The sequence below is a fragment of the Triturus cristatus genome, chromosome 11 (assembly GCF_964204655.1).
Source record: "Triturus cristatus chromosome 11, aTriCri1.1, whole genome shotgun sequence".
NCBI lineage: Eukaryota > Metazoa > Chordata > Amphibia > Caudata > Salamandridae > Triturus > Triturus cristatus.
In genome coordinates, this window is record NC_140594.1 from 1,106,273,829 (window position 1) to 1,106,300,995 (window position 27,167).

The window sequence follows — 27,167 nt, forward strand, 5'->3', positions numbered from 1 at the left end:
GAAGGACTTGCACACCGGACAGTCTCGAGCCTCGTGTTCAGGGGAGAGGCAGAGGTTACATACTTCGTGGAGATCGGTGTGGTGGAATTTGGACCCACATCGAGGGCACTTCTTGAAGGGAGTCCTTTCCATTAGCCAGGAACGGAGCTTGGGTAGGCCTGAAGACCGTCGTTGATGACTGGAATCGAAGGTTCTTGATTGATGAGAGCCGCGTTGAGTGTGGGGATCGCGATCGAAACAATACCGCGATTTAGGGTGAGGATTGCACGTCGATAGAAGAACTGGAACTGTTCAGAACCGGAGCGCAAAGATCACATCCGAGCCCGATGGCGGAAATAAACAATCTGAGGATGGAGCCGAAGCCCATGCGCAGTATGATCCAAAGGAGGAGTCACCGACCTTGTGACTTTCAAAGACTTTCCAAGAGGAAAAACAACTGCAAACATCCGGGCCCAACACCAGATGGTAATCTATGCACAAGTGTGTAATCTGCAGCTAATATGCCTCGAACATCACAGTTTCTGATAACAAAGACCGCTCTGGGTGTCTTGCTCGCTGTCCTTCCTTCTCAGACCCCCTGTACTGGAGCTCAGCGCACCTCAGGAGACAGGCAGCCAGTTTTCACTAAAGTTAGAAGGCAGCAAGCGGGAGTGAGCTTCAGCCTAGTGCTGGCTCCAGCAGAGCACTTCCTTTGTTCCTAGGTGTGTACTCTGCTTCTCCCAAGCATACAGCATGCTCTCCCTGTTCTTTGGCTGGTTTTTAAAAGTATAGCATTGAGGCATTCCTTTCACAATATACATCACTTCGTCAAAGTGCACCCAGCTGACTTTTTATTTTGTATTCCCTCTGCACTCCACACCCTCTGCACTCTAATCAGTTTTAATGATCAAGCAGTCAATGTAAAAAGTAAAGTTTGGACTGTAACATCTCCATTCACGTTAGAGATACAAATACATAAAAACATATGGACACCCTTTTGCTCATTTCCTGCTGCGCAATATTTAAAAAAAAAATAACTTAAAACGGAAGCATTCTCTTGCATGGGAGACTGTTTATGCCAGTGGTATAATTAAGCATTTTCATGGCTCCTGCCGAGACCTGGACTTGGGTGAACGAAGGGCCGCTGGGAATGTGTTGGATTTGTCAAGATTTCAGGGTGTAGTACCTTATGTGGCTAAAAGAGGTCCCAAGGGACACCTAGTAACAGCCTATGTATGGTACTGCACCCTTTCCCTGCTTCGTGCATTTTATTATGCTACTGCTGGTAGTCCGAGACTCCCTTATGTCCGGCACAGTAGAACAATACTTGTTGCTGTACCCACAATAATCTGCTGCATGGCTAAATACTTATATGGTCCTAAAGGCGAGACCGATTACATTGCAAATGCTTGTTTGTTTATTGCGGTGACGGAGGTGGGAGATAACACAGAAGGTGGCAGGCAAAAAAAGAGGGAGGGACAGCAGAGGGAGAGAAGGACAAGAGGATGGAGGAGCTGGGAGCAAGTACACTGACAATGGAATTAGGGAGGGTGGGTGCAGGCAAGCAACAACATGGACAACAACCTGGCAGGGGTGGGCAGGTGACACGGGGGAATAAGACGGACAATTGCAAGTAATACAGACAAGGGCAGGCAGGAGAAAGAGGTGGGAGGAGTACACAAGGTATGCAGCTGAAAAAGACACTCTAGTAGAATGCTTAAACACAAAGAAAAAGTAGCGCCTAAAAAATAAGCACTGGAAGGACATAAGTAAAGCACCCATACTTCAAGGGAGGGACTAACACATGAAGAGGAAGAAAACCTACGGCAGCTGACCAATAAGAAGCAAGCACATGGGTGACAATGAGGCAATGGGATGCCTCTAAGTACACTGTTAGAAAACAAAAAGTCTCGAGGAGACAGAACATATGGTGCCTAGGCGAGACATAAAAAAGAGTCGTGCCCAGCAATGGCTCACTTCAAATGGCAGAAGGACTTATCAGCTGGAAGGGAACCAGCAACTGTGCCATCAAAATGTTTGAAGCAACCAGGAAAAACCTTCATTTTCCACAATTCACATTATGTACAGCCACTTTCTTTTCTCCATGTGTACCACGATAGGCTCTGTTTGTGATTTAGTTATTAAGCATGTGCAAAGGCAACTTACAATGTGAAAACAAAGCGATAACAGTAACATAACTGTAATATTTTCAAAGATTATTAAAGACAGGTCACGCTAGTACTTTCAAATAGGTTGGTAGATGGAAGGAGTACACCTGTTCACACTTGGTGACCCCTTCCAGACCACTCTCCTTTTCAATTTAAATAAACCAAGCAAATTCCACATACTCCATTTTGTACCCTTGCACAGATGTTCATGAACATTTTGGGAAAATCATTTTCAAATTGGTTCTGAAGTCAAAGACGGTAGATGGAACCGGTATCAAGCCTCACCCAGGATGACCCATACTTACCAACTTCCTTACTGCGGTCTCTCTGCTCCGTCATTCTAGGCACCTTTCTCACTGCTTCCTGTGGGATTCTAGCCTCCCGCTCTCTGCTACAGTCCTCTGTTTCTTTGCTATAGAGGCAGGCGAGGACGTGGGCGAAGAAGGGGAAACAACCAAGTACATTGGGAACAGGAGGAGGGGGCAGGGCACAACACACGCAGCAAAGCAGGAACCAGCAACCAGAGAGTTTAGTCTTGAATCTTTCTTCACACATTTTGACACAGGCAGAAGGTGAAGTACTCGAGAAAGGACTGGGCTTTGTGCCTACTGCACGGCTGGATCGCTTCCGATTACACTGTGAATTATCTGATTTTTTCAGAAAATTGAAACTAAAATTTTTCTTTGAGAACAATAAATCAGATGTCCCTGCAGAGCACCCTAGTGACACAACTTTACGTCTAAAATCTACATTTACACCTCCTCCACACTTGATTCCAGCAGGGATCATTGCATTCGAACAAGCTGTTTTCAATGATGTAGAAGTGTTTCAAGACCAAGGAGCCTATAAAAACATGAGTGCCCTTGAATTTCGAGCTCTCGAATCACTACAAACTAATCCATCAATTGTGATAAAACCAGCTGACAAGGGGGGAGGTATTGTCATTCAGAATGTTGGAGATTATGATTCAGAATGCAGACGTCTTCTGGACAATCGGAAGAACTACACTCCTCTCGCCACCGACCCCTCTCCAGAATTGAAAATCACAATATGTAATCTTGTTGAACATGCTGAAAGCAGTGGATTCATTAGTAAGCATGAAGCAGATTTCATGACGAAAGGAAAAGGTGTGATCCCATACTTTTACACACTGCCGAAGATCCACAAAAACAAATCTCCACCCCCGGGCCGCCCAATTGTATCGGGCATAGGCTCCCTTTTGGAACCTCTCTCGATTTTTTGTGACTTCTTTTTGAAACCTATAATCCAGGATACCCCCACTTATCTCAGAGACACCAAAAGTTTTTTGGCTTCGTTACAAGATCTGAGAGTGGATCATAATAACACCATCCTTGTCTCTCTTGATATTGAGAGTCTTTATACGAGCATTCCCCAGGATGATACCATCAAGGTCATTGGGGAAGCTCTGGATTCCATCACTTGGTCCTTTCAGACCCCGAAAGGTTTCATCATTGACTGTGCCACCTTGGCACTTAAAAAAAACTTTTTTGAATATCAAGGTGCCCTGTACCTACAGTCCACCGGTACTTCGATGGGCAGCACTTTTGCGCCCAGTGTGGCAGGGCTTTATGTTTCAAATTTTGAACACAAATTTATTCTGAGTCAGGATAATCCCTTTTCTCCTTACCTCTCCTATTGGAAGAGGTACATTGATGATATTTTTATCATCTGGGAGGGTTCGGAGATTGTTTTACTTGAATTTCTGACATGGATCAATACGTGTGATCCCCACCTTTTGTTCACTCATACTTACCATAATGAGGAAATGATTTTTCTGGACGTAACTGTGACCAAAATTGAGGGAACTCTTGTGACTAAAACTCATTACAAACCGACAGCCAAAAATAACCTTTTGGCCTTTTCCAGTTTTCATCCTCGGCCACTACGCGAAAACCTCCCTTATGGCCAGTATTTGCGAATCAGACGCAACTGCAGCCATTTGGATGACTTTCGTAGACAATCAAAAGACCTTACGTGTAAATTGAAACAGAGAGGCTATCCTGATACCATCCTGAATAAGAGCTGTAAACGAGCAAGAAACCAACCCAGGGAGATCCTCTTACAAGATTCTCCTAGACAGCTCACTGAGATTCCACTCACGTGTGTTACTACTTTCAATACTGCGTCCAATGCAATCTCTAAATCGATTAAGAAACATTGGCGGATTTTAGAAAGTAACAACATTAAGTGGGACAAACCCCTATTCTCATACAGGAAGGCTAGGAGTATTAAGGACTCATTAGTTCACACGAGACCGAGAATTTGCAACACACCGACTACTGTTTCAGTTTTATCAACTTGGGGTCTGCCACCTGTTCTTGGGCATTACCCCTGTGGGTCCTGTAGCATCTGTCATCTCACGTCTCCCACAAAGACTTTGTCTTTGGAAATTGGGAAAACTTGGACTCAACGCAGTCACACGAACTGCAATACTGCAGATGTAATCTATCTTATTTCATGCCCATGTAACCTCAAATATGTGGGCATGACTACAAGAAAGATTAAACTACGGATCGGTGAACACCGGAGTAATGTCCGATGTAAAAGAAGTACAACTAAATTGACCGAGCACTTCTTGCGTCAGAACCACACTGCAGACGATCTTCACTGGACCATTATCGAACAGGTGAAATCTACTTCACTGTTCGAAAAAGAACAACGCTGGGTCTATAGGTTGTCTACACATCTGTCAGGACTTAATGACAATATTCCCTGGAGCACAGTGCTAAAACGCTAAAATAAGAGTCTTTAAATTACAGATCCAGGTTCATCATTATGGGTGTAAAACCCCCCTTTTCTTTGATTTAAGTACCTATTCTGTACTATGGCCATTCTGGGTCTTTGATCATCTGTGGTATTTCGCACTTTGTAAACCCTATGGATGAGTCCGATCATTCTCACCATATAGATCGGGTTTTGATTTGTCATGAAACCCAAGATTTTGCAGAATCTCTGGGGGAAGGAATTTTTTAATTAACTGAATCTCCGTAACCGCTCTGGAAAATAGATGACAGTCGGCAGTCGGATTGAAAATATCAAGTGGCCGCTGTGCGGCATTTGTGAGTTGAATAAAGTTGTATGTTGAGAAGAGCCTTTAGCGCTCTAGCGTTTTCAGTAGACTGCATCCATACAGTCCTTCTTTTCTGTCTCAAGCTCAGAGACGTGTTGGGAGATACTGACACATTCACTTCCGGGTCGGCAGCGGCTGAATACCTGCATTTAAACCTGAGCCCGTCATTATGCCTTTACCTCCGGGCTCGGCGGACCTTTTAGGTGCAGACTGCTGGCTGTGGACTTGGATGATGTAAGTACTACCCTCCCACTAAATGCGACCCCTCAAAACTATACCATACAGAATTTTGTGGTAAACAACCTGTGTAAGGGACGGTGTGACGCTATTTCTAACGCTTACCCCGCATTTCTCCCTCTGTTGCCACAGCTGTTCTGTAGTCCCGCAATCCGCCTCTTGCCCAAGGAGCGCACACCCACTCTTTTATACGTAAGCTGCCAGTGTTTTTTCATTTCAAATTTTGCTTTCCTCTTTCGAAGTTGTTAAGCAATTTTAACAGTGTCTATGATATATGTGATCTTTATCAACACTAAGAATCTAGTTTGGCCAGAGTATCGATCAAAGTGTGAAAATACTCTATCCATATTCAGTTCGATTATATGGATTTTGTCACTTTAACAAAGTCTGATAATTCTATTGATCTTCTTGTTCTGATGGTAATACAGAATATGGCTATAAGTTTAATCAGATTATGCTAATAACGTGGGGACTGATTCGGTCTCCTAGACTTGGCTTCGTGTATATCTGATGAATATAAGACAACTATTATGTGTCTCCTTAATGAAATCCTTTTTTTCAGAAATACGAGGTCTGTTTCCAGAACTGTGGGAGACCTCCACTGGAACCGTGAGTCTATCGGTTCTCTGCACCTGAGGTTAGGGTAGGCCTTAGCGAGCCTATACCGCCAAGGTGTTTTTTGTGTTGTATAAATAGGTCCTGATGAAAGCTTAGTGAACAAACACCTTATAAGCTGAAACATGTCGACCGCCTGACCATTCATAGGATACATCTGACCAAATTAATTGTCAGTAGGAATTATCCTTCACCATTTTTAACATATGCCTGTCTCGTCACTATTAAAGTGTTTTGGTGTACGACACATGGTTTTTTAAATTCTTTCCACTTTTTTCACACTTATCACTTCACTTTATTTTAGTCTGATACTGTTGCTCCGCCTTAATTTAAAGCGTCGAAGCACACCAGAGATGCACAAGGCTACTCTGGCTAAAACCCCATGATGAAGCATGTCACCAACTATGTTGGTGAGTGAGGGTTTTATTTTTTCATCAGATTGATTTTGTTTTCTTTACACGTTTTTCCAAGCACATGGTGTACTAAGGTACATCCGAGTTTTTGATTGCATCACGCTCTTTTGTTGTTGTTACATTGTTCTTGGGGGACCAAGAGTGTGGACATACCCTCTCTCTCCTGTTGTTTATTGTTGGAACCGGTATCAAGCCTCACCCAGGATGACCCATACTTACCAACTTCCTTACTGCGGTCTCTCTGCTCCGTCATTCTAGGCACCTTTCTCACTGCTTCCTGTGGGATTCTAGCCTCCCGCTCTCTGCTACAGTCCTCTGTTTCTTTGCTATAGCTACGTTTTGTGACTGTTGGTCTATCTCGATCCATCCTGTCTAACCTCTCCATTTGCTCTGGCCTCTCAGATCTGTCACCCTTTTCACTTCTGTTGAAGCGATCACTCCACTCACCACCACACTCCAGGTGATCAAACCGGTCTTCACTGTCATGGTCACGCCGGTCTCCACGGTCATAGTCCTTGTCCAATTGTTCACGACTGGAGCTGTTCCTGTGAGTAAAGAGAACACTGAAGTATGTGCTGATGGATGAGATTACAAACGGTAGGCATTAATAGCAGTCACTTTTATATATTGCTTAATACCAACTGGATGAAGGCTTTTGTGAATTCAGTGCTAGTGAAAGAGGTTATCTTCATACAAGTGAGAACTTTACCGACATAGCCCATCAGTGTGCTCTGAGTCTACTCAGAAGAAACTAATACAATATTCAAATCTTGGTCAGAAGTTGCCAGCTAAGGCACCACTCCAAAGGAAGTATTGTGGCATTGGACAACTATGCGAAGACTGCATAGAGAATAGCTGCTGCTTAGTAATATATCTTTATAGGGTGCTAAAAGTAGGGGGAAAAACGTGAAGGTAAAAGCATTCAGTGAAGAGTTTGGTGCTGATAATTCAAAAGAACACTTGCTAATGAAGAGTCTGGTTCAGATCAGCAGCACTGTGCATCAAGACTTTGCTTCAGCTCAAGTTTAAATGGAAGAATTCAAAAAGAGGTCATGATATGCCATATGTATCCCTTTTTTGTTCTTTAAAAGCAGTCTCTGGACAGCGGAGAAATACAAAATGTTTTTTTGAATTGCAATAAACGCCTTTGAAGTTGTAGGGAGCTGGCTCTGTATATACTATACCAAAGTGAGGTATAGTGTGCACAGAGTCTAGTGGAACCCCAAAGATAGGCAGAGATAAAGTTAGATAGAACCTTACTCTCTATTTGTGGTAGTGTGGTCGAGCAGTAAGGAAGTATCAGAGGACAGTGTTAAGCATTTGTTGTACACACTCAGTCAGCAAATGAATTCACACACTCAAAGACTGAACTTCAGACCAATTGTTTTTGTATAAAAAATTTTTTTAGTTATTTTATTTTCTAGAACCAAACAAGCCTGGCACAGGTAAGCAATAAAAACTTTACAGTTTGAATTTGTAATTGTATATGCACTTTGCTTTGACTTACAGTATGGTAGCAGAGAAATGCAATACTCTGTAAATACAGTACATAGACTTGAATGGGCTTTTCAGTAAAATACCAGGTTGTAGGAAAGTGGGTTTCTGTTGCAGTAACCCCCCACATTTTGCCAGACTACTGATGCACTTTTTCTTGGTGTGCCCTGGGTCCCTGCCATTTAGGTTCCCAGGGCCTGTGTTCTTTCCCCAAAACTAACCCAATTGGCATCTCTGGCCACAGGTCAGCCCCTGGTAAATGGTACCACAGGTACCCAGGGCACTGTGACCAGGGAAGACCTCTAAGGGCTGCAGCAATTATTGTGCCACCCTTAGAGGCCCTGTACTTTTACACACACACACTGCCTTTGCAGGCTGCGTGTTTTGGTGCATAACAAAGTAAAGAGTCGTCATGGCACACATCCCTGTGTGCCATGCCTACAACCCACTGCCCTGGCATAGATCAGTCACCCCTCTAGCTGGGTGCCCTTTGCCAGTGGTGAGGGTACAGGTGCATGAGCCCTGTACCCCTACAGTGTCTAAGTCCATTCTTAGGCATTGTAAGCGCAGTGCTGCCATTAAGAGTATATGGTGCTGGGAGCTTGTCATTACGAACTCCACAGCACCATAATGGCTACACTAAAACTGAGAAGTTTGGTATCAAACTTCTCAGCCCATTAAATCCGCACTGTTACCAGTGTGGGATTTAATAAAAAATGCACACAGAGGGCATCGCAAAGCTGCCCCCTGAAAAACGACCAGCCTCTGGTGGGTTCCCTGACTGGTATACACCAGCCTGCCAACAAGAGACATGTTTCTGGATCCCTAGGGTGGGAGCCTACGCTCCCTGAGCCCAGAAACAAAGCCTTTCCTGGGCGGAGGTGTTCATACCTCCCCTGGCCAGGAACAGCCATCTGTGGCAGGGGAGCTTCAAAGGCCGGGCAGCCTTTGTAATGCGACCCCCAGCCTCTCCTGCCCTTTCAACTGGAAGACGGGCGGGAAAAACTAGCCAGCTCAGGAGGTGTGCCCACCTCTGCCAACTCCACCCCTCAGGTGGGGGACACGAGGCAAAGCCCACTCTCCAGTGCTCGGCATCTTGCAGATGGCAGGCACTCCCCAATCAGGACTAGGGATTGTGCTCACACCCCCACGTGGGGTGAGAACACCAAGGGTGTAGTCACCCTAAGGTCAGTAGCCCATTGGCTACTGACCTCAAGACCCCTAAAACGCCCCCTAAATACTGTATTTAGGGGGCAGCCCTGAACCAAGAAGGCAGTTCCAGCAACCACAAGAAAAAGAAGAGAAGAAAAAGGACAAGAAGCCGTGCAAAGCTAACAAGAGGACGACGCCCACTGACTTGGCCCCGGCCCTACAGGCCTGTCTTCCCTTGAACCTGCTCCTGCAAAATCCTGGCGTATTCAGCGGCCAGCAACCTCAGAAAGCCCGGAGGACCTGCCTGCCTTCACTTTCCAAGTTGTTTCTCCCGTGAACACCGGACGTGTTTAAACTGCAGCTTCTGGTGCCAGCCAAGCCTGCACCCGCCGAACCCGGCTCGAGCTTTGGTGGAAAAACACCACGAGGAGGTCCCCCCGGCGATCCTGACCCGAGACCCGGCAACCCCTGACCTGCCTCAAGCCTTCAGACGACGCCTCCAGCCTCAATCCAGAGGACCCCCCTACCGCGACCGGAGCGGGTAAGAAAATCCGACGTCCCAAGGCACCCCTACACCAGACGCCCCACGGCCTTGTGTGCCCAACCCAGCGGTGCCTAACCAACCCTCAACATCCCTATATATCCCTCAAACTGGTGGTCCCTCCTGGAAGATCCTCGTCCCCGAGCCTGCAGTGTTTCTTTGTCCCGGAGAATCTCCACTGAAATCAACAGGGCACCCGATCTCAAAACAGCACCCTGCACCTGGCCGTCCTAGTGTCGAAGAGGGGGCCCCTTTTGTGCTAACTTGGTCCCCAACTTGCCCTGAGCTTAACCCTAGGAGCTTTGCTCTCACAACCCTGTGGCCTGCTTGCCAGCAGCCACCAACCGGAGTATCCCTATCCTCCATAGGATAACATTGGGCCTCAACACTCTGCACCCGGCCGCCGGAGTGCCGCTGAGTGTGCAACAACAGTGCATCACTGACCCTGGGAGATCACGGAGTCTAACCCCAAAACTCTAACTCAAAAGACCGATTACTTACCTCGAAAACAATAACCTGTTTTTCCTCATAGAATAACATTGACACTTTTTCTCCCAAAAAGTTTCTAAGTGTCGCGTTTGAAAACGAAGAATATTCCTTAAAAATCACAAAAAATAACCAAAACACATTTTCTCAACTGTTTTCAGGACATGTCCCAGTGCTGAATCTAGGTATCCAGCACTGAGTAAGAAAAGTAACGATAAAGTAACTTACCTGCGAATTGAATTTCCTTCCATAGGATAACATTGGTGATTCTATGTGAAAAAGTTTCTGTCAACTTTTGAAATACAAGAATATTCTTTAAAAATCGTACATCTGGGGGAGGAGCCTAGCGCGCAACCAAGATGGCTGCGTAGGTGCGAGGCTCCCGAGGACCTCCGCGACCTCCTGCATTAATCCTGACTATATCCTGTCCTAGATGAGGGGACTGTGTTTGTGAGCCCGAGCTGAGGTGACACCCGTTTTCCGTTTCCGAATCGGACCTCGGACACCGGCGGGAGCACCGATTGTGGTTTGCGGCCTTCTCCACGCCGGCCCCCCGGATTGGAATTGTGGGGCGATCCGGAGACAAAGTGAACAACAGCGGCGGGCAAGGCTGGGCGACTCGCGTACCCCGCACTTTCACTTTCGCTTTTGCGCCCTCCTTGCTGACAGGCGAGGTAGGGTTGCGGGGCGGTGTGCGGTGGTGTGGCCTTGTCCGGGTGCCCAGCCGACCCGCCGGCTGTAATTCGTCCTGCGGAACTGTGGTCGCCCCCCCCCCGGAGCCCGTGAACTGGTTTGTCGGCCCTTTCGAGGAGATTGGCACGATCTGGGGACTGCAGCCATGTCCACAAAGCAAGATGGCGACCGGGCAAAGGTGAAATCGACCCGCCGTGGCACGGCCCATCAGTCCAACAACATGGACCGCTACACCCTCCAGAAGGGATCTCCAGAGGCGCCGCGTACGTCCCCTGCGGGCCCGACTGATGCTCCTGCTCTGCCCGCGGATCTGACCCTCCGAGACGTCATGGGCGCCATCGCCGAGATGAAGGCCTCGGTGGACCAGCGCTTTGACACTCTGGCGCAGAAGATAGACTCGGTCCTCGTGGATGTGGGCCTGGTGAGGGCCGATTTGTCCAAAACGAATGACCGGGTCGATTCTTTGGCCCACACTACCTCGGGCCTCACAACGGACGTGGCGGCCCTCCAAAAGGAGGTGCGCCGGCTTGGCCAGGCGAGCGCCCTGCTAGATCGTCGACTGGAGGATTCTGAGGGTCGGGCCCGGAGGAACAATGTCCGCATTATCGGGGTGCCGGAGGGACGAGAGGAGGAGGCGGCGGATCTGTTTGTGGAGGACCTGATTCTCACCCATCTCCAGCCCCGGGGGCTGAGTAAACTTTTTGCGGTGGAACGTGCCCACAGGGTCCCTGGAGGAAGGCCTAAGGCTGGAGCCCCGCCGAGGCCTCTCATTGCCCGGATTTTCAACTTTCGGGACAGAGACGCTATCCTGCAGACTTCTAGGCTACAAGGACCGGTCAGACTCGACAACATGGACGTAAATTTCTACCCTGACTTTACTCCGGCGGTCCAAAAGCAGAGACTGAGTTTTCTCGGAGTCAAACGTCGCCTACGGGACCTGAACCTTAAGTACGCAATGCTTTTTCCAGCTAAGCTGAGGGTAGAGGTGGATGGCCGCACGCACTTTTTTGATCGTCCCGAGGCGGCCGGGGACTGGTTGGACACTTTGCCCGGGGATCGGGGCCGGGGGGGTGGGGGGGGTGCGGTTGGCGGGGAGGGCTCGCCGGATCAGGACTGAGGGACAAATAGTAGGCCTTGCTCTGGACAACATTATTGTCACCATTGACTGCTCGTGTATGTTCCCCTCCGGTGGAGGTCGTACGGGGTCTCTTGGGGGCTTTCCCTCCTCCTCTGGGGGACTAGTTAGTTTTTTCATCTATGGGGCGACAGGCACACTGCACTTTGGGGGGGCTGTTTGGGCTCATGCAGGGGTGCAGGGAGGGGGGAGTTCTGTTGGGACGGGTGGGTTGGGGTGGGGTGTTGTTCGTTTTTACCGCAAGGCAAACCCTTTACTGTATTGGTGTTTTTGAGGTGCTCTTGGGGGGACAAATGATGGCTTCTGTATGTGATGGGGGGTAGGGATTTGACTCTGTTGTCGTGGAACGTTAACGGACTGGGGGATAGGATTAAGCGAGGTGTGGTCCTGCAGTATCTGAAACGAATTTCGCCAGATGTGGTCTTTCTGCAGGAGACACACCTTATTGGTAATTCCTTTTATGCCATGAATCGGCGGGGCTATCGCTTGGTGGCCCACTCGGGCTTCACGTCAGGCTCGCGGGGGGTGGGCATCATGGTTAAGAACTCGCTCCCGCTGGAAATAGATGAGGTGCGCCATGATGCGAGGGGACGTTACACTGTCTTGGTGGGGAGAATGGAGGGCAAAGTAGTCGTTTTTGTATCAGTGTACGTCCCACCGGGGTTACAGTCTACCACTTTTGCGGACCTGGGGCGCCTCCTCCTTGACCTCCCGGGGGGGCTTCTGGTGGTTGGGGGGGACTTCAATGCGGTGGCTTCTGGGACTATGGATCGTTACCCCCCTAGGGACCTCCCCCGGGCACAGGCGTGGCTGCCCGGCCTCTTAGATACACTGGGATTGGTAGACTGCTGGCGACTAAAACATCCCACGCAGCTGCAGTACACCTTCCATTCGGGTGCCCATGGTAGCCTCTCGCGGCTTGATCATGTCCTTGTCCCTGCGGCCTATGCTGGGAGAGTGGGAGAGGTGCGCCATTTGGCGCGGGGTATTTCAGATCACTCCCCGCTCCTGTTGCATTTTGCTGTCTTCCCGAGGGGGGAGGGCAGGGTAGCTCCAATCAACGCATGGTACCTGCGCGACCCCACTATTCGTGCTGACTTGATTAAGTCCTTGCAGCGGTATTTTGAGGAGAATGTGGGGTCTGTCCCTTCGGCTATCTCCCTGTGGGAAGCCTTCAAGACTGTTCTTAGAGGGGAGGCCCTCTCCTTTATCTCCCATGCCCGGAGGCGCGAGCAGGAGGAGGTGACCCGGGTGGAAGCCGAAATTACTGAACTAGAGGGTGACCTGGGGAGTGGGGTGACGGATGCCGCACTACATGTTCTACACCTTAAGCAGGCGGCCTATAGGGCCCTCGTCACGGAGGCGGCCAGGGGCCTCAGTAGAGAGCAACAGGGGCGACTGTATGATGTGGGTGATAAGGCTGGTAAATTGATTGCGTGGTTGGATAAAAAGGAGAGAGCGAATCGTGTGGTCCCGCTGATTGAGAGAATGGATGGTGTACGTGTCACCGAGCCAGAAGGTGTATTCCCCGGTTTCTCCCTGCTCGGAGGAGGATTCCCATGCCCTGCTCCGGGACATCGCGCTGCCCTCCCTTTCGGTGGAGGATCGGGAGTCGTTGGAGGCTGCTCCCACCTCGGACGAAATTGCCCTCGCCATACGCTCGGTCGCATCTGGCAAGGCCATGGGCCCAAACGGCATCCCTATCGAGCTGTATAAGCTGCGACCGGATGTACTGGCACCCCACCTCCGCGCGATGTTCCTGGCGGCCCGCTCGCGGGGCTCCCTCCCGCCGGACCAGTGTCTGGCTACAATCGTGGTGATCCACAAGGAGGGGAGACCCCGAGAACGGGTCACATCCTATAGGCCTATCTCGCTCTTGAATACGGAGCCCAAAATCCTCGCCAAGGTGCTCGCCAACCGGCTGGTCGGCGTGGTGGGCGATCTGGTCCACCAAGACCAGTCCGGCTTTATACCCCATCGCAACACGGCCCTTAATCTGCGGCGCCTGCACGGGGTGCTCGCGCGTGTTCCGTTTGTGCGGGAGCCGGCCATCTTGGCGTCCTTAGACGCCACCATGGCGTTTGATACACTCGAGTGGCCATACATTTGGGCGATGCTGGCGAAATTTGGATTCGGACCGGGATTCATCAGCTGGGTCAAATTGTTGTATTCGGGCCCATTGGCGCAGGTGGTGGTGAATGGACGAGTCTCGGCCCCATTCGCGCTGGGACGGGGCACGCGACAGGGTTGCCCCTTGACGCCTCTCCTGTTTGCACTGGCCTTGGAACCCCTGGCGGAGTGGCTGCGGTGGCACCCTTCCATCCGTGGTCTCCGTTGGACCCCCGAGTATGAGGACCGCGTGTCCCTATACGCTGACGATATCCTTTTGTACCTTGCCTCCCCGCGTAAATCACTGATTGTCCTGGTTGATGTTTTGCGCTCCTTCGGCCGCAACTCAGGCCTTGTCATCAACTGGGCTAAATCATGTGTGTATGTGCTTTACGGGGAGGCTCCCGTCCTCCCGCGGGACTGTCCGATCCAGATTGCCTCTCAGGGGTTTCGGTACCTGGGTATCTATATTACTCTGGACCCGGAGGCCCGCTACGAGCGGAATTTGCTTCACCCCCTCCAGCGCTTGAAGGAGGACGTCGCGCGTTGGCGGCGCCTGCCGCTTTCGCCGCTCGGCCGGGCGGCATTGTTTAAGATGATGTCGTTGCCACGCTTCCTGTACGCTCTCCAGAACACTATGGACTTGGTCCCGGCGCGCTACTTCCGTGAGGTGGAGAGTCTACAGCGTCGCCTGTTCTGGGACGGGAGGCCGCGTATTGCCTTGGCGAAGTTGACGCTCCCGTGGTACGACGGGGGGGTCGCCCTCCCGGATATTAAACGGTATTACTGGGCCTCCCAGCTAGCTGCAATTAATCATGGCCTCTACGGGCCCGCCTTAAACCCGGCATTTGAAATGGATAAGATGCTCCTGCCTGGTGGCGACTACAATCGAGCGCTCTACTCTGGCGCGCCCGACCCCCGCCTGACGGGACCTACGCGTGTCATGGTGCGAGTATGGCACGCGGCTAACGCAGCTATGGGGTGGAAGGACCGTTTGACCCGGGCGTCACCGCTATATGCGTCTGAGAGGTTGGGCTCCCTGTGGACCTCGAAGGGTTTCGAGAAGTGGGACACGATCGGCATCAGTACAGTGGGGGATCTCTGGACGAGGGGGGGATTCAAAACATTCGAGACGCTGCAGACGGAGTTTCAGCTGCAGGGCAGTGAATACTTTCGGTACTTGCAGGTCCGTCACGCACTGGGCTCCGTCTTCCCAGACGTCGCCTCCATTCCGGAGTCTTCCCCCCTGGAGGATAGAGTGCTGGATGGCCATGTTCCGGACAGCACGATCTCCCTCATATACAAAAAACTGATTAATGATCGCTCGGGCTTGCTGACTGGCCTCCGCGAGGCCTGGGTTGCCGATGGGCTGGAGTTGGACGACGAGGACTGGATTTCCGCGGTGGCCTCTCCGAAGGAGGTGGCCATACCGGCTCGCCTTCGCTTCGTCCAGCTAAAGATCCTCCACCGGGTTTACATGACGGGACCAAGGCTTCTGCGTATGGGCTATGCCGAGGATGGGCTGTGTAAGCGTGGGTGTGGTGCTTTGGCGACTTTTTTGCATATTCTGTGGGAATGCCCGAAGGTGGAGCGATTCTGGCGTGGTGTGCATGAGGTCCTGCGAGTGGTTACGCGTGTCGCGCTGTTGCCTGAAGCGAGGAGATGCTTGCTGAATGTGTGGGAACCAACTGACTACTCGGTTCCGCAGACACGATGGGTGACTCTGGGATATATGATAGCTAAGCGTGACATCGCGCAGCTGTGGGGATCCCAGGGGCCCCCGGCGGTGTCGGCCTGGAAGGAGCACATGGATTGGTGCATGTTCCGAGAAAAGGTGGTGTATGTGGCGAGAGGTAAGCCTGGGGCGTGGGTGAAAGTTTGGGGCCCCTGGAACGCCTACCGCGGGGGTATTTGTGAGCCACCACTACTGCCGGCTGCCTCACCAGCTCCGTCCCCCTAGTTGACCCCCTCCCCCTGCCCCAGGCACAGGGTTCCCCAGTCCCTGATCTCTTCCCATTCCCCTCTTTAGATTCTTGTGGATGGTTGGGGTCCCCCACTTAAGGAGCACGTGCTGTCACTTCGGATTGCGGGTTGCCTTGCGGGTGTGGTTCTTTGTGTTGTTATGTTCTTATAAAATGAAACCGTATTGTGGGCTCGGAGTCATGTGGCCCACGTCATTGATACCTCCTGATTTACCTCTCTGCAACGCCAAGAGCCTTTTTGTATGTATGTCATATGCTCCTATCACTCTAGCGGCCGGCCGGAAGGTTGTAGGCCCATACTTGTATATATTTGCGATTGCAATAAACGGTTTAAAAAAAAAAAAAAAAAATCGTACATCTAACTAAAACGCATTTACTGAACTGTTTTCAAGAAATGCCCCAGTGCTGAATATAGGATCCAGCACTGTGTTAGTAAAAGTAATCCGAAAAGTAATTAATTGCATTTTTACTGAAAAAGCCTATTGATTCCTATATACTGAGGCTACTAAGTTTGTGCATTGCAACCCCTGTAAACTCGAATTGATACAAAGTCCTACTGTATTTTGAAAGTATTCAACAACAGCATCTTGTAGCTGAAAAGTATTTAAATGCTTACCTGTACCAGGCTTGCTTGGTTCTAGAAATAAAACAACAGTATATTTTTTATACAAAAACAATTGGCCTAGAGTTCAGTTCTTGAGTGTGTGAATTAATTTGCTGACTGATTGGGTACATCAAATGTTTAACACTGTCCTCTGATACTGCCTTACTGCTCGACCAAGCTACCACTTTAGAGAATAAGGTTGTTTCTAACTTTAACCTCCGACAAACCTCTGGAGACCCTTGGACTCTATACACACTGCACCTCACTTTGGTGCAGTATATATAGAGCCAGTTTCTTACACAGGTAATTTACTTTTTAAATTACTTTTCTTACTCAGAGTAGTATGCCTGGATACTACTCTAGGACATTTCCTGTAAACAGGTAAGTAAAATCCTTTTGGTTATATAGTACTATTTTAAAGATTTTCCTTAGATTTCAAAATACACACTTATTAGAAGGTTTCCAAGAAAAACAGTCAATGTTATCCTATGGAGGAAAGGAAAATGCTACTTGCATCTTTTCTTGGCATATAGAGCTGTAGTCATATGCTGTGCAGAGATCGCCATCTAGTGTTGGGTCCAGATGTTGGCACTTTGTTTTTCTGTGAACACGTCTATCCAGGTAGGCGACTCCTCTTTTCGGTGATAGTGCGCATGGGCATCGACTCCACTGTTAGATTGTTTTCCCGCAGAGGGTGATAATGGAGTTACTAAGAGTAGAAAAATGAGATGTCCATGAATGCATGTATCTAAGTAAGATGTTACTGCAACAGGTATAGGTACCCGGGGAGGCGGGTGGGTGCATATGACTCTGCAGGTCTATATGGCAAGAACAGATGCATACTGGGTAAGTAGCATTTTCCGTTCGAGGCATGAGCTGTAGATCATATGCTGTGCATAGACTATGTAGCAGTTATCTCCCATAGCGGTGGCTAACCTGTAGCTGTTGCAGTTGTCTGAAATAGTGTACGTAAAACTGCCTGGCCCACTCTAGCTTGTTGTGTTGCTAACACATTTAAACAATAGTGTTTTGTGAATGTGTGAGGTGTAAATAAACAAGGTATCAGCGGTCAAACGCTTTTTGCCGCTACCTTTGATGAAAAAGAAAAGGAGAGTGAACAACTGTTGTAAAAAAAACCCTCACCCACCTACCTAGTAGCTGGCATGCTTCATCATCGGGGCCCAGCTGGATTACCTAATGCAATCCAGCTGTGCTACAACGCCTGAGTTACAGCGGAGCAGGTTGTTTGGTGGAGGTGTAGGCCATGTTGCAGCTTTGCATATGTCACGTTTGGGTATATTTCCTAGGAATGCCACAGAAGCCCCCATTTTGAAATGAAATGAAATGAAATACCAGTATTTGTAAAGCACACAGCTACCTTCGGAGAGGTGTCCCGGCGCTGGGGGCCCGCGGGAAGATTAAGCAAGCTATTGCCCAGAGTCATATGGTGCTGGGCTAACCTGCCGCCGACGCCGGGGATCGAACCGTGAACCCCGTGGTCCGGAGTCAGGCACCCTAGCCATTGCGCCACACCTCTTCCACTAGTTTGTGTGTAGAGTGTGCTCTAGGGGGAACTGTTAACGTTCGTTTAGCTTTTGCATAGCCTATTTGAATGCACTTGACTATCCACCTTGCAATACCTGATTTTGAAAAGGGATTCAGACGGTCTTCCACGAACTTTCCGTTCGAAAGAGTATTTTAAGTCATTACGATACGCAATAGAAAGGAAGACGCGGTCGAAAACAATACCGTCGAGGGTGAGTATCTTGGGCATCGAGGGAAACCAGAGGAACGGTGTTGAACCGGAGTGCAACGATAAATGTCCGAACCCGATGGCAGAAAAAAACAATCTAACAATGAGGTTGATGCCCATGCGCACTATCTTCAAAAGAAGGAGTCACCTACCTCGTGACTGGAAAGACTTCTTCGAAGAAAAACAAAGTGCAAACATCCAGACTCAACACTAGATGGCGAACTATGCACAGCATTTGATCTACAGCTCATATGCCTCAAACATAGTGTTATCGGTTTTAGGGTAAGTATTCGGTAGTGGGAGTTAAGGGTTCTGAAGGTAGGCTCAGGGGTCCCTCAGGGTCAGGGATGCAGTCTCATTACACCCTCAGAGACACTAGGTCAGCCGGGTGCAAAGTGCTGAGGTCCAATGTTATCCAATGGGGGATAGGAGGCCTTTGGTTGGTGGATGCTAACAAGCAGGCCTCAAGGTTGTGGGAGCCAAGCTCCTGGTGTTAGGTTCAGGGCAAAGGGGGATCTGGTTTAGCACACAAAATGCACCCGCAGCGGCACAGGGGCAGCTGGGTGCAGGGTGCTGTTTTGGCGTCGGGTGCCCAGTTGTTTTCAATGGAGATTTTTGGTATTGGTTTTCAGCTGCAGGCTTGGTCGAGGAAGACATCAGGGAGGAACCAAAAGAAAACACCTTCTGGGCTGGCTAGTTTTTCCAGCCTGTATTCCTGCCGAAAAGGAGGGGAGACAGGGAGGTGACCTGCTCCTGATAGCAGGAGAGGCTGGAGGTCTCATTACAAAGGCTGCCAGGCCTTTGAAGCTCCCCTGGCATGATGGCTCTTCCTGGCCTGGCAGAGGTGTGAACTCCTCCGTCCAGGAAAGGCTTTGTTTCTGGGCTCAGGGAGCGAAGGTTCCCACCCTAGGGGTCCAGAAAAATGTATCTTGGTGGCAGGCTGGTGTGTACCAGTTAGGGAAACCACCAGAGAATGGTCGTTTGTCAGAAGGCATCTCTAAGATTTCCTCTGCGTGCATTTTTCATTAAATCGCACACTGGCATCAGTGTGGGTTTAATGTGCTCAGTAGTTTAATACCAAACTTCCCGGTTTTCAGTGTAGCCATTATGGTGCTGTGGCGTTCGTAATGAAAAACTCCCAGCACCATAAACTCTTAATGGCAGCACTGCACTTACAATGTCTAAGAATTGACTTAGACACTGTAGGGGTACAGGGCTCATGCACCTGTACCCTCACCACTGGTATAGGGCACCCAGCTAGAGGGGTGACTAATCTATGCCAGGGCAGTAGGTTGCAGGTATGGCACACAAGAATGTATGCCATGTCGACTCTTCACTTTGTTCTGCACCAAAACACGCAGCCTGCAAAGACAGTGTGTGTGTGTGTGTGTGTGTGTAAAGCTACAGGGCCTCTAAGGGTGGCAACATAAGTGCTGCACCCCTTAGAGGTTTTCCCTGGTCACAGTGCCCCGGGTACCTGTGGTACCATTTACCAGGGGCTGACCTGTGGCCAGAGATGCCAATCGGGTTTAGGCTCCAATGCAGTTTTAGAGTTCGTTTTGGGGCAAGAACACAGGCCCTGGGAACCTGATTGGCAGGAACCCAGGGCACATCAATTCAAAAGTGCACCAGTAGGCTGGCAAAAAGTGGGGGGTTACTGCAACAGAAACCCACTTTCCTACAGAAGTTCAAAGCATTCTTCAACTGCCGTCACTTTTCACGAGAAAATCTAGCAGATCTTAAGCCCTCTCAAACTATTCCACTGTTCATTACAGAAGATAAATCTATACTTTTAATACAGTCTCAAATGACTTTTCCATACTCTACAATGTGTCTCCTCAAGTTGACATTTTAAAATTGTAAAACACTTACCGCTGACTCACTCTACCAGGATCTCGGTCAGAGGATGGTTGCTGAAGTGCCGAAAACCTGTTTAAAGTGCTTGTTCCAGGACATCCAGGCTCAGGAGCTCAACAATAAAAAAATGATTTATGAGTTGCGACACTACATGATCAACAGGCTGAGAGCTGTGAAGAGACCCATCTGTGCATGCCTTGCAAAAGTGCAAACATCCATATAGATATCTTACTTCAAGAGTGAAGTGCCATTTTAATCGGAGTCTAGTAACACTAAGTCACAAAACATATGTTGATGGTGCCAAAAGCTGTAGTATTAGTGAACCATGAAGCGTCAAGCATTCCACCACAAGTTCCCAAGAATATTAAAAAGTCTGCAAACCACTGCCCAAGGTACTGTGTGGATGGAAAGTATTGTTATCCTGTGCCACAGGAAAGCGTGATTTATGGATGGGACACAAACAGTGCAGCAAAGATATGCATGCTGAGATCATCCGGGCCATTGTTCCATTTCTTTAAACAAGCTACATGAGATGGCTCTGGAAGCTTACCTGGTTCAGAAGGCTTAGCTCCTCTGCCTTCACTGCTGTCTTCATCCCAGCTCATCAATTGACCACCTGGTGCAAGCAGCTGACTATTATAGTCGATGGCTCCAGGCTGCATAAAAAGAAATCATTCTTTTCAAATGTACAAGTATTCAGATAAAAGGCAGAATGTAGGTTTCTATCTCTTTGGCTGCAGATTAAAGTGCAATGTAAAAAAAAAAACTAATCTATCCAATAGATTTGCAGCTCACTCGTCTAGATTTGTATGCTGTGCATTATCCTCCATCTTGTGTTTGGGTCTGAAAGTGTCTTTGAAATAATGTTTTCTCTCTGGATGTCGACCACGTGTTCCAATACATGATCACCATGTGAGACCGCCCTCTTTTTTGGAATAGTTTAATTGGTTATACTGCCATTTATTATTCTTTATACTAGCTTCTCTCCCTCACCAGGGAGGTGAGAGGGTCACATTAGAACGCAGAAGTGCTCCATGCTACAACTCCTTGCTACAAAAATAGTGTTGCAGGTTAACATTCTTTGGAGTGTGAAACTATTCTAGAATCCCATACTGTGCAGGGATTATACAGTCCTCAACCCCCTGAAGTCCCACTTCATCTGAGAATTTCTTTATTCACATAGTAGAACTTATTTGAAGCATGGCTGGTAAATCATGTTGCAGATGCACAAACCTAATTAAAGGAGACCTTTCCAATTTATGTGAACTTTGATCCATTCTTTCCCGTAGAATCGGCCTTTGGTCGTATATCTAAAAATGTTGTTAGCTAACGAATAGCAGCTGGATAGTTTGTATACATCATCTTGCCTTTGTAAACTTAGTACTTGGTTATCCCTGTACTTGTGTTGCATGTGTCAAAAAAAAGGAAAATGTTACCCTTTAAGCATCTGTTTGTAGCATGTAGTGCTGTAGATTCACAAGCACCCACCATCCTCCCTGGTGTCAGTGTATTGTTTCACATCTCTAACACTGAAATGCATTACTCTTGTACATCATTTGCATAGCCACAATGTTCTCACTGATCGCCACTCCATACTTGCGCTCACCTGCAGTGCATACTCCTGCCATCTAGTGTTGGGCTCATACGTTTGCAAGTTTTTTATCTTTGATAAATCTTTTGAGTCACGCTGTATAGTGACTCCTTCCTTAGTCAGCAATGTGAATCGACTCCATGTTAGATTGTTTTCCACACAATGGGAGAGAGTAGTATGGAGGAGCGAATGAACACTTTATGATTACAATTGTGTATTGTACAAAGAAGACAACTGAAAGAGAAGAGATTTGTGATCAGATCCACAAGCATCCAAGGAGGAGGGTGGGCGCCTGTGCATCTACATCACTACATGCTACAAACAGATGCTTACAGGGTAACATTTTCCATTCATAGCATGTGTTGCTGTAGATAAACATGCTCTTCATAAACTATTAAGCATCCTATAAGCAGTTGCTAGCATGTGGATGCTACAGTTGTCTGAAATACGGTGCTTAAGACCATCTGGCCAACCATAGCCTGTTGTCTGGCTAGAATATAGGCACAATAGTGTTTGGTAAACATATGTGGGGTTATCATGCAGCCACTCTACATATGTTGGCTATGGGGACACTGTACAAGCTGGACTTCTTTGCAGATGTCCCCCCACTTTTTGCCCCCATTTGAACTGCTAGATGCTGTTTTTTTCACTCCGACAGTGCACTGAAGCCTGCTAACCAAGCTCAAAGGCCAGTGTTCTTTCCCCTAAAAATGAAAGGTCTAATTTTAACCCAATTGGCAAGGACTTTAGCACCATTGTAAGTCCCTACTAAATTGTACCACTGGTACCTATGGCATGGGTAGTAGAGAGGGTTCCTAGGGGCTTCAGCTTGTATTATACCACCCCCTAAGGGACCTCTATACAAATTGCATGCAGTCTGCCATTGCAGGCTGCGTGACATGGTGCAAACCATGTGTGAAAATACGACATGGCACACTCACTATGTGCTATGCCAAAGTCACTGCATATAATATATGTAAGTTACTGTAAGAAACTGGCTCTATATATACTGCACCAAAGTGAGGTACAGTGTGTATAGAGTCCAAGAGTCTCCAAAGGCAGGAAGAAAAATGTGTCCACATGCAGCTTAGTAAGCATATAGACCACTTCAACCTGCTCGACCAATTCCAATCAGGCTTTCGATCAGGGCACAGAACCGAATAAGCCATGACCCACATAATTGATGACGCATTACAAATACTGGATCAAAACAAAGCATGCTTGCTAATCTTACTTGACCTCTCCTCAGCGTTCGACATTGTCAAACATGACAATCTACTGAACCTCATGAAGCATAGAATGGGGCTATCCGGAACAGTGTTAAACTGGTTCACTTCCTTCCTCCAAAACAGAACACAAAGATTCAAGACCAACAAATCTTTATCCAACCCCACCCCAGTCACTTTGGGAGTACCCCAGGGCTCTTCCCTCTCCCCGACACTCTTCAACCTGTTTATGGAACCACTCACAGAGCTTCTCAGCCACGAAAATATCCAATACCACATGTACGCAGATGACACACAACTCTACATTAAGATCCAATCTCTCGACGACATCAAGTCCCTGAACTTATCGCTCCAAAAGACACAGACATGGCTAGCTAAGAATCATCTAAAGCTAAACACACTAAAAACAGAATTCCTCCTAATCGCTCCCCCCAACCAAACAACGACCATCCGTGAGTGGATGAAGCATCTGCACTCGACGGTCAACCTATCATCATTGATTCCGCTAAATCTCTAGGAATAACCCTGGATAATAAGCTAAATATGCAGAAGCACATCAGCGCTGCAACAAAAGGAGCAAACTTTCAGATCAACACGCTGAGAAAATTGAAATCCTTCATTCCAGCAATGGACTTCAAACAGGCGGTTCAATCCCTAGTAATTCCCAGAGTTGACTATGCGAGCGTCGCTCTCTGTGGTCTCCCCAAGGCAACGACCGCCCCTCTCAGAGCATCAATCAATACAGCCGCCAGACTCGTTACAGGCACTAAAAGAAACTGCCACATTTCCCCTGACCTACATGCCCTAAACTGGCTACCTTTTGAGGCCAGGATCCAGTATGACTCATAAGGCACTACACCACAAACCCCTAGGTACCTAGCCGAAAAACTGGTATTATCAGGTGGTAACAGATCTACCAGGAGCTCTAACAAGCTGTTACTGAAACCGCAACGTTTCTCCAAGAAAAAAACGTACAATCGTACCTTCTCAGGAATGGCCCCCAGGATATGGAATGCCCTACCCCCAGAAACGAGACTCAATCCATCTACGGTTGTTTTCAAAAAAGAAGTGAAATCGATTCTCATGTCCAAATTTACCTGAACTATAGCTATCTGCATTTCTCTGTATTATGTACCTTGTATGCACTGTAACACTGTATTTTTATGTACACACCTTTTCCTATGTCAGATATGTGAAGCGCTCTGATACCCGCAAGGGTCTTGTCCGCGCTATACAAAACCGTCTAAATAAATAAATAAATAAAGAGGTTAAAGTTAGATAGAACCTTACTCTCTAAAGTGGTAGCTTGGTCGAGCAGTAAGGCAGTATCAGAGGACAGTGTTAAGCATTTGATGTACACACTCAGTCAGCAAATGAATTCACACACTCAAGAACTGAAATCTAAGCCAATTGTTTTTGTTTAAAACAAATACTGTTGTTTTATTTCTAGAACCAAGCAAGCCTGGTACAGGTAAGCATAAAAATACTTTGCAGTAATAAATTACTTGTGTGAACACAGTTCAAAATTGCTGTAGAAATTATACTGGTTTTGGTTTACAGTTAAGGAAGCAGTTTGCAACACTTAGCAGTTATAGTATATTCAAATGAATGGTCTTTTTCGATAAACTGCAGGTAAGTTACTTTTCGGATTACTTTTTCTAACACAGTGCTTGATCCTAGATTCAGCACTGGGACACCTCCTGAAAACAGTTGAGAAAATGCGTTTTAGTTAGATGTACGATTTTTAAAGAATATTCTTGTATTTCAAACGTTGACACTTAGAAGCTTTTTCACAGAGAACCACCAATGTTATCCTATCCTATGGAAGGAAATTCAATTCGCAGGTAAGTTACTCTTACGTTACTTTTCCTACTCAGTGGTGTATACCTAGATTCAGCACTGGGACATTACCTGAAAACAGTTGAGAAAATGCGTTTTGGTTATTTGTGCGATTTTAAAGAATATTCTTAGTTTTCAAAAGTAGACACTTTGAAACTTTTGGGAAGAAAAAGTGTCAATGTTATCCTTTGTGGAAAAGCAGCTTATCGGTTTCGAGGTAAGTACACAGACTTTTGAGTTGGGGTTCTGGGGTTAGACTCAGGGGTCTCTCAGGGTCAGTGATGCACTGTTGTTGTATCCTCAGCGGCACTAGGACGGCCGGGTGCAGATTGTTGAGACCCAATGTTATCCTGTGGAGGATAGGGGGGCTCCGGTTAGTGGATGGTGGCAAGCGGGCCCCAGGGTTGTGGGAGCAAAGCTCCTAGGGTTTAGCTCAGGGCAAGTTTGGGACCAAAGTAGCACCAAAGGTGCACCCTCAGCAGCACTAGGGCGGTCGGGTGCAGGGTGCTGTTTTGAGGCCGGGTGCCCTGTTGATTTCAATGGAGATTCTCCGGTACAAAGAAACACTGCAGGCTCAGGGACGAGGATCTTCCAGGAGGGACCACCACTTTGAGGGGTAGGTTGGGATGTTGAGGGTTGGTTAGGCACCATTGGTTTGGGCACACCAGGCCGTGGGGCGTCAGGTGCAGGGGTGCCTTTTGACGTCAGATTTTCTTACCTGCTCTGGTCGTGGTAGGGGGGGTCCTCTGGATTGAGGCTGCAGACGTCGTTAGGAGGCTTGAAGCAGATCAGGTGTCGCCGGATCTCGGGTCAAGATCGCCGGGGGGGACCTCCTCGTAGTGTTGGTTCACTTGCGCTAGGCCCGGGTCGGCGGGTGCAGAGTGTGCTGGATTTGCGGTCTCTAGCTGGCACCAGAAGCTGCAGTTTAAACACGTCTGGTGTTCTCGGGAGATAGAGTCCTGGAAGTGAAGGCAGGCACGTTTTCCGGGGTTTGTGAGGTTGCTGGCTGCAGGATACGCCGGGATTTCGCAAAAGCAGGTTTGAGGGGACACAGGCCTGTAGGGCTGGGGCCAAGTCAGTGGGCGTCGTCCTCTTGTTAGCTCTGCATGGCTCTTCGGTCCTTCTTCTTATCTTCTTTTCTTGTGGTTTCTAATCTGAGGACGCAAGGTTCAGGGTGTCCCCTAAATACTAAATTTAGGGGCGTTACAGGTAGGTAAAGGGTAGGGGCCAATGGGTCCCTTCCCTGGGGTGGGTACACCCACTATTCTGCCACTCTCCTGTGGGAGGGGGGGGAGGAGCCTGTCCCTGGTTGGTTGGGTCCCCTCATCCTCAAGATGGCGGGGACTCGAGGTTGTGTTTCACCTCGCCTCCCCCACCTGAGGGGTGGAGTTGGCAGAGGTGGGCACACCTCCCTTCCTCACTTGTTTTTCCCGCCGGTTCTCCCACCCAAAGTGGGGGGTAGAACTAGTGGGGACCAGTTGCTGAAAGCAGCAAATGGTCTCGAGAGGCTCACAAAGGCGGAATGCCTTTGAAGCTTCTCCTTCATGAACCCTGCCCATCCTGGGGGAGGAGCATTGGCACCTCTTCCCAGGATGTGCATTGTTTCAGGCCCCCGAGAGCAGCAGGCTCTCGACCTAGGGGTCCAAAAACATGTCTGGTGGTGGCAGTCTATGCAGCCACTCAGTCAGGTCACTAGAAGTTGGTCGAATTTCAGGGGGCATCTCTAGGATGCCCTCTGTCGTGCATTTTACATTAAATCCCACACTGGCATCAGTGTGGGTTTAATGTGCTGAGAAGTTTGATACCTGATTGGCAGAAGCCCAGGGCACACTCAGTCGAAGTACATCAGCAATTCAGCAAAAAGTGGGGGAATACCATGCAAGAAAGAGGGAACTTTCACCCCTACACCCCTACAGCAAGCCTTCAAGCCCTAAGGCAGGGTGCATTTTATTCTATGTGAGGAGATATCTGTATGAGTAGATATGTCCCTGTGACGTCTAGTTCCATTACTAGATGTTGAAAGTGAACCAGGAAGCCATCTTAAGGTATTTACTGGGCACTGGGCATTACGAGTTCCCAGCTACATAATGGCTTCACTGAAACCTTTGGTGTTTGGTATCAAACACCTTGTCTTGAAAAATCCATACTGATGCCAGTATCGGATTTCTCCTGACAACAACCTAGAGGGCACCTTAGAGGTGC

At 48.4% G+C, this 27,167-nt stretch overlaps 1 protein-coding gene across 5 annotated transcripts in view; it reads right to left on the reverse strand.

Annotated features, from left to right (window-relative positions):
* LOC146786088 (eukaryotic translation initiation factor 4 gamma 1-like) overlaps positions 1–27,167 on the reverse strand; it is a 647,727-nt gene that overhangs the window by 504,034 nt on the left and 116,526 nt on the right. For all 5 annotated transcript variants that reach the window (XM_085635544.1, XM_085635543.1, XM_085635546.1 and 2 more), the window contains exons 6-8: positions 20,860–20,965; positions 20,325–20,421; positions 6,951–7,048 (exon numbers count right to left, since the gene is read on the reverse strand). In XM_085635544.1, the coding sequence (XP_085491670.1) occupies positions 6,951–7,048; positions 20,325–20,421; positions 20,860–20,965 (301 nt within the window). The remainder of the gene's footprint in view (positions 1–6,950; positions 7,049–20,324; positions 20,422–20,859; positions 20,966–27,167) is intronic.